At 54.8% G+C, this 8,041-nt stretch overlaps 1 protein-coding gene across 2 annotated transcripts in view; it reads left to right on the top strand.

Moving 5' to 3' along the window:
- Positions 1-724: 724 nt before the first annotated feature.
- The window catches only part of LOC116958540 (uncharacterized), a 31,092-nt gene continuing 23,775 nt past the window's right edge, over positions 725-8,041 (top strand). For both annotated transcript variants that reach the window (XM_076064969.1, XM_076064970.1), the window contains exons 1-2: positions 725-914; positions 4,060-4,786. In XM_076064969.1, the coding sequence (XP_075921084.1) occupies positions 913-914; positions 4,060-4,786 (729 nt within the window). In that variant the 5' untranslated portion in view covers positions 725-912. The remainder of the gene's footprint in view (positions 915-4,059; positions 4,787-8,041) is intronic.

The raw sequence follows: 8,041 nt of genomic DNA, 5'->3' as shown, positions 1-8,041 counted from the left end.
CTACATAGACCCGCATAGACCCACAGAGACTCATAGAGACTCAGAGACTCATAGAGACCTACATAGGCCCACAGAGACCCACAGAGACTCATAGATATTCAGAGACTCATAGAGACCTACATAGACCCACATAGACCCACAAAGACTCATAGAGACTCAGAGACTCATAGAGACCCACATAGACTCACAGAGACTCATAGAGACTCAGAGACTCATAGAGACCTACATAGACCCACATAGACCCACAGAGACTCATAGAGACCTACATAGACCCACATAGACCCATAGCGAGTCATAGAGACTCAGACACTCATAGAGACCTACAAAAACCCGCATAGACCCATAGCGGCTCAAAACGGTGTATAGTTATCCGTAGTATCTAATTTTAAACGTCCATACCTATTAGTTGTATGTAATATAAGAGTATATACCTATCCGTACTACCTAATCTAAACGAACTGTATCTATCCGATGTATGTAATATAACGGCTTATACCTATCCTATGTATGTAATATAACGGCACGTGCCTTATCCGCTGTATGTAATATAATGAACTACACCAATCTGCTGTATGTAATATAATATTCTATACCTATCCGATGTATGTAATATAACATTGCATACCTATCCGCTGTATGTTATATAACGGTGTTTACCTATCCGCTGTATGTAATACAACGGTGCATACCTATCCGATGTATGTAATATGCCGGTGCATACCTATCCTATGTATGTAATTGAGCGCCACTCAAACGCGGTGGTGCCTAGCCCCGTGCGAGCTACTCGCCGCTCCGCTGTTTGTTGTTGTGGTTTGTTGTTGTTGTTGTGGTTTGTTGTTGTTATTGTTGTTGTTATTGTTGTTGTCCTAAGTCGCAGGCGAGCCCGGGGGAGTGTTGGAGGTCCGTGCGACGATGTGAGTCAACTCTGTTGGTTAAGAAATGTTTAAGAAAGTAGCGGAGGCCTAGAGGCCTCGGCCTGGGCCTCACCCAGCGTGGGCCTCGCTCGCTCCTGTAGGGCTCTGTAGGGCCCTGTAGGGCCCACTACTGTAGGGTCCTATAGGGCTCTGTAGGGCTCGCTCCTGTAGGGCCCTGTAGGGCCCTGTAGGGCTCGCTCCTATAGGGCCCTGTAGGGCCCTGTAGGGCTCGCTCCTGTAGGGCCCTGTAGGGCTCTGTAGGGCTCGCTCCTGTAGGGCCCTGTAGGGCCCTGTAGGTCTCGCTCCTATAGGGCCCTGTAGGGCCCTGTAGGGCTCGCTCCTGTAGGGCCCTGTAGGGCTCTGTAGGGCTCTTTAGGGCTCCTGTAGGGCCCTGTAGGGCCCACTCCTGTAGGGCTCTGTGGGGCCCTGTAGGGCCCTGTAGGGCTCCTGTAGGGCCCTGTAGGGCTCTGTAGGGCCCACTCCTGTAGGGCTCTGTGGGGCCCTGTAGGGCTCACTCCTGTAGGGTCCTGTAGGGCCCACTCCTGTAGGGTCCTGTAGGGCCCACTCCTGTAGGGTCCTGTAGGGCTCCTGTAGGGTCCTGTAGGGCTCCTGTAGGGCCCTGTAGGGCTCACTCCTGTAGGGCCCTGTAGGGCTCACTCCTGTAGGGCCCTGTAGGGCTCCTGTAGGGTTCAGTGTTAATCACTGGGGCTCACTCCCATAGGGTTCAGTGTTAATCACTGGGGCTCACTCCCATAGGGTTCAGTGTTAATCACTGGGGCTCACTCCCATAGGGTTCAGTGTTAATCACTGGGGCTCACTCCCATAGGGTTCAGTGTTAATCACTGGGGCTCACTCCCATAGGGTTCAGTGTTAATCACTGAGACTCACTCCCATAGGGTTCAGTGTTAATCACTGGGGCTCACTCCCATAGGGTTCAGTGTTAATCACTGGGGTTCACTCCCATAGGGTTCAGTGTTAATCACTGAGACTCACTCCCATAGGGTTCAGTGTTAATCACTGGGGCTCACTCCCATAGGGTTCAGTGTTAATCACTGGGGCTCACTCCCATAGGGTTCAGTGTTAATCACTGGGGCTCACTCCCATAGTGTTCAGTGTTAATCACTGGGGCTCACTCCCATAGGGTTCAGTGTTAATCACTGGGGCTCACTCCCATAGGGTTCAGTGTTAATCACTGGGTCTCACTCCCATAGGGTTCAGTGTTAATCACTGAGACTCACTCCCATAGGGTTCAGTGTTAATCACTGGGGCTCACTCCCATAGGGTTCAGTGTTAATCACTGGGGCTCACTACCATAGGGTTCAATGTTAATCACTGAGACTCACTCCCATAGGGTTCAGTGTTAATCACTGGGGCTCACTCCCATAGGGTTCAGTGTTAATCACTGGGGCTTACTCCCATAGGGTTCACTGTTAATCACTGGGGCTCACTCCCATAGGGTTCAGTGTTAATCACTGGGGCTCACTTCCATAGGGTTCAGTGTTAATCACTGGGGCTCACTCCCATAGGGTTCAGTGCTAATCACTGGGGCTCACTCCCATAGGGTTCAGTGTTAATCACTGAGGCTCACTCCCATAGGGTTCGGTGTTAATCACTGGGGCTCACTCCCATAGGGTTCAGTGTTAATCACTGGGGCTCACTCCCATAGGGTTCAGTGTTAATCACTGGGGCTCACTCCCATAGGGTTCAGTGTTAATTACTGCGGCTCACTCCCATAGGGTTCTGTGTTAATCACTGGGACTCCCATAGGGTTCAGTGTTAATCAATCACTGAGACTCACTCCCATAGGGTTCAGTGTTAATCACTGAGACTCTAATAGGGTTCAGTGTTAATCACTGGGGCTCACTCCCATAGGGTTCAGTGTTAAACACTGGGGCTCACTCCCATAGGGTTCAGTGTTAATCACTGGGGCTCACTCCCATAGGGTTCAGTGTTAATCACTGGGGCTCACTCCCATAGGGTTCAGTGTTAATCACTGGGGCTCACTCCCATAGGGTTCAGTGTTAATCACTGGGGCTCATTCCCATAGGGTTCAGTGTTAATCACTGGGGCTCACTCCCATAGGGTTCGGTGTTAATCACTGAGGCTCACTCCCATAGGGTTCACTCCCATAGGGTTCAGTGTTAATCACTGGGATCACTCCCATAGGGTTCAGTGTTAATCACTGGGGCTCACTTCCATAGGGTTCACTCCCATAGGGTTCAGTGTTAATCACTGGGATCACTCCCATAGGGTTCAGTGTTAATCACTGGGGCTCACTCCCATAGGGTTCAGTGTTAATCACTGAGACTCTAATAGGGTTCAGTGTTAATCACTGGGACTCACTCCCATAGGGTTCAGTGTTAATCACTGGGGCTCACTCCCATAGGGTTCAGTGTTAATCACTGGGGCTCACTCCCATAGGGTTCGGTGTTAATCACTGAGGCTCACTCCCATAGCGTTCAGTGTTAATCACTGGGGCTCATTCCCATAGGGTTCAGTGTTAATCACTGGGGCTCACTCCCATAGGGTTCAGTGTTAATCACTGGGGCTCACTTCCATAGGGTTCAGTGTTAATCACTGAGGCTCACTCCCATAGGGTTCAGTGTTAATCACTGGGGCTCACTCCCATAGGGTTCAGTGTTAATCACTGGGGCTCGCTCCCATAGGGTTCAGTGTTAATCACTGAGGCTCACTCCCATAGGGTTCACTCCCATAGGGTTCAGTGTTAATCACTGGGGCTCGCTCCCATAGGGTTCAGTGTTAATCACTGAGGCTCACTCCCATAGGGTTCACTCCCATAGGGTTCAGTGTTAATCACTGGGGCTCACTCCCATAGGGTTCAGTGTTAATCACTGAAACTCACTCCCATAGGGTTCAGTGTTAATCACTGAGGCTCACTCCCATAGGGTTCGGTGTTAATCACTGGGGCTCGCTCCCATAGGGTTCAATGTTAATCACTGGGGCTCACTCCCATAGGGTTCAGTGTTAATCACTGAGGCTCACTCCCATAGGGTTCACGCCCATAGGGTTCAGTGTTAATCACTGGGGCTCGCTCCCATAGGGTTCAGTGTTAATCACTGGGGCTCACTCCCATAGGGTTCGGTGTTAAGGCTCCGTGTCTTTCTCCCTCTCTGTGTCTGTGCAGGAGGAGAGGCGGGAAGTCTAAATGGGACCAGGTTGGAACCGGTCCGGAAGCAGGCCCTGGGCAAGTCCCAGGGTCAGGCCTTGGACCAGGCCTAGGATCAGGCCTCGGGTCCGGCCTGGCGCCAAGCCTGGGACCAGGCATGGGACCAGGCCTGGGGTCAGGCCTAGGGCAAGGCCTCGGGTCAGGCCTTGGGCAAGGCCTAGGGTCAGGCCTAGGGCAAGGCCTCGGGTCAGGCCTTGGGCAAGGCCTAGGGTCAGGCCTGGGAGCTGGCTTGGGACAAGGCCTCGTTCCAGGCCTAGGGTCAGGCCTGGGAACTGGCTTTGGACAAGGCCTAGGGTCAGGCCTGGGAACTGGCTTGGGACAAGGCCTAGGGTCAGGCCTAGGGTCAGGCCTTGGGCAAGGCCTAGGTTCAGGCCTGGGAGCTGGATTGGGACAAGGCCTCGTGTCAGGCCTTGGGCAAGGCCTAGGGTCAGGCTTGGGACAAGGCCTCATTCCAGGCCTAGGGTCAGGCCTGGGAACTGGCTTGGGACAAGGCCTCGTTCCAGGCCTAGGGTCAGGCCTGGGAACTGGCTTGGGACAAGGCCTAGGGTCAGGCCTAGGGTCAGGCCTGGGACAAGGCCTAGGGTCAGGCCTAGGGTCAGGCCTGGCTGCTGCCATCTCCGTGGCCCAGGCCTTGGCAGCAGCAGCGGCAGCAGCTTCCACAGCGAACCTCAAGGCGAGTCTCATGGTGAGGACCACGGTGCCTGTGCCAGGCTAGGTGCACCTTGAGGGCTCGCTCAACCATGCATCCGCACACTCAACCACTCACAAACACAACCACACGCTCATCCACCCACTCACCCACTCAACTCACTCACCCACTCAACTCACCCACTCAACTCACTCACACACTCACCTACTCACGCAACCACTCACCTACTCATTCATCCACACACCCACTCACACACTCACTCAAACACTCACCTACTCATTCATCCACACACTCACCCACTCACTCACTCACCTACTCATTCATCCACACACTCACCCACTCACACACTCACCTACTCATTCATCCACACACTCACCCACTCACTCACACACTCACCTACTCATTCATCCACACACTCACCCACTCACACACTCACACACTCACCTAGTCACCCACTCACACACACACACACTCACCTACTCGCACTCACCCACACACACTCACTTCACTCACACACCCACTCACTCAACCACTCACCCACACACTCATCCACACACTCACCCACTCACACACTCACCTCACTCACTCACACACCCACACACTCACTCAACCACTCACCCACTCACCCACACACTCACTCAACCACTCACTCACACACTCAACTACTCACTCACACACTCACCCACACACACACTCACCTACTCGCACTCACCCACTCTTTCACTCACTCACCCACACACTCACCCACTCTTTCACTCACTTACACACTCACTCAACCACTCACACACTCACTCACCCACACACTCACCCACTCACACTCACCCACACACTCAACCACTCACACACTCACCCACTCACCTCACTCACACACTCACCTACTCACACAACCACTCACCCACTCACTCATCCACACACTCACCCACTCACACACTCACCTCACTCACACACCCACACACTCACTCAACCACTCACCCACACACTCAACCACTCACTCACACACTTGCTCACACTCACACACACTCACCCACTCGCACTCAACCACACACTCACCCACTCTTTCACTCACTCACCCACACACTCACCCACACACTCACCCACTCTTTCACTCACACACTCACTCAACCACTCACACACTCACTCACTCACACATTCACCCACTCGCACTCACCCACACACTCACTCAACCACTCACACACTCACCTCACTCACACACTCACCTACTCACGCAACCACTCACCCACTCACTCATCCACACACTCACCCACTCACACACTCACCCACTCACACACCCACACACTCACTCAACCACTCACCCACTCACCCACACACTCAACCACTCACTCACACACTCAACCACTCACACACTCGCTCACACTCACCCACACACACACTCACCCATTCGCACTCAACCACACACTCACCCACTCTTTCACTCACTCACCCACACACTCACCCACACACTCACCCACTCTTTCACTCACACACTCACTCAACCACTCACACACTCACTCACACATTCACCCACTCGCACTCACCCACACACTCACTCAACCACTCACACACTCACACTCACCCACACACACACTCACACACTCACTCAACCACTCACTCACACACTCGCTCACACTCACTCACCCACACACTCACTCACACACACACTCACCCACTCGCACTCACCCACACACTCACCCACACACTCACCCACTCTTTCACACACTCACCCATGCATCCACTCACCCACCCATCCAACCACTCGTCCAGCCACTCACTCACCTACTCACAAATATATAATGAACACGTTCAGCAATAATAACATTACATGTGACTGTCTCCTCACGTCTCCCCGTGTCTCCCCATGTCTCTCCATGTCCCCCCATGTCTCCCCATGTCTCTCCATGTCCCCCCATGTCTCCTCATGTCTCCCCATGTCTCCCCATGCCTCCCCCCATGTCTCCCCCCATGTCCCCCCCCATGTCTCCCCATGTCTCCCCCCATGTCTCCACGTGTCTCCACATGTCTCCCCATGTCTCCCCATGTCTCCCCCCATGTCTCCCCATGTCTTACCATGTCTCCCCATGTCTCTCCATGTCTCCACATGTCTCCCCATGTCTCCCCATGTCTCTCCATGTCTCCACATGTCTCCACATGTCTCCACATGTCTCCCCATGTCTCCACATGTCTCCCCATGTCTCCCCCCATGTCTCCCCCCATGTCCCCCCCATGTCTCCCCATGTCCCCCCCATGTCTCCCCGTGTCTCCCCATGTCACCCCATGTCTCCCCGCGTCTCCCCATGTCTCCCCATGTCTCCCCATGTCTCCCCCCATGTCTCCCCCCATGTCCCCCCCATGTCTCTCCATGTCCCCCCATGTCTCCCCGTGTCTCCCCATGTCACCCCATGTCTCCCCGCGTCTCCACATGTCTCCCCATGTCTCTCCATGTCTCCCCATGTCTCCCCATGTCTCCCCCCATGTCTCCCCATGTCTCCCCATGTCTCCCCATGTCTCCCCCCATGTCTCCCCGTGTCTCCCTGTGTCTCCCCATGTCTCCCCATGTCTCCCCGCGTCTCCCCGCGTCTCCCCATGTCCCCCCATGTCTCCCCATGTCTCCCCATGTCTCCCCATGTCTCCCCATGTCTCCCTCCATGTCCCCCCCATGTCTCCCCATGTCTCCCCATGTCCCCCTCCATGTCCCCCCCATGTCTCCCCATGTCTCCCCATGTCTCCCCATGTCTCCCCGTGTCTCCCCGTGTCTCCCCATGTCACCCCGTGTCTCCCCGCGTCTCCCCATGTCTCCCCATGTCTCCCCCCATGTCTCCCCCCATGTCCCCCCCATGTCTCTCCATGTCCCCCCCATGTCTCCCCGTGTCTCCCCATGTCACCCCATGTCTCCCCGCGTCTCCACATGTCTCCCCATGTCTCTCCATGTCTCCGCATGTCTCCCCATGTCTCCCCCCATGTCTCCCCATGTCTCCCCATGTCTCCCCCCATGTCTCCCCCCATGTCTCCCCATGTCTCCCCGTGTCTCCCCGTGTCTCCCTGTGTCTCCCCATGTCTCCCCATGTCTCCCCGCGTCTCCCCGCGTCTCCCCATGTCCCCCCATGTCTCCCCATGTCTCCCCATGTCTCCCCATGTCTCCCCATGTCTCCCCATGTCCCCCTCCATGTCCCCCCCATGTCTCCCCATGTCTCCCCATGTCTCCCCATGTCTCCCCCCATGTCTCCCCGTGTCTCCCCATGTCTCCCCACGTCTCCCCATGTCTCCCCCCATGTCTCTCCACGTGTCTCCCCCCAT

This window comes from Petromyzon marinus, unplaced genomic scaffold (genome assembly GCF_048934315.1).
Source record: "Petromyzon marinus isolate PM22_M1 ecotype Great Lakes invasive population unplaced genomic scaffold, UKy_Petmar_22M1.pri1.0 PM_Scaffold_94, whole genome shotgun sequence".
Classification (NCBI taxonomy): domain Eukaryota; kingdom Metazoa; phylum Chordata; class Hyperoartia; order Petromyzontiformes; family Petromyzontidae; genus Petromyzon; species Petromyzon marinus.
Note: the sequence above shows the minus strand (reverse complement) of the source record. Positions and strands in the feature narration are given on the sequence as shown.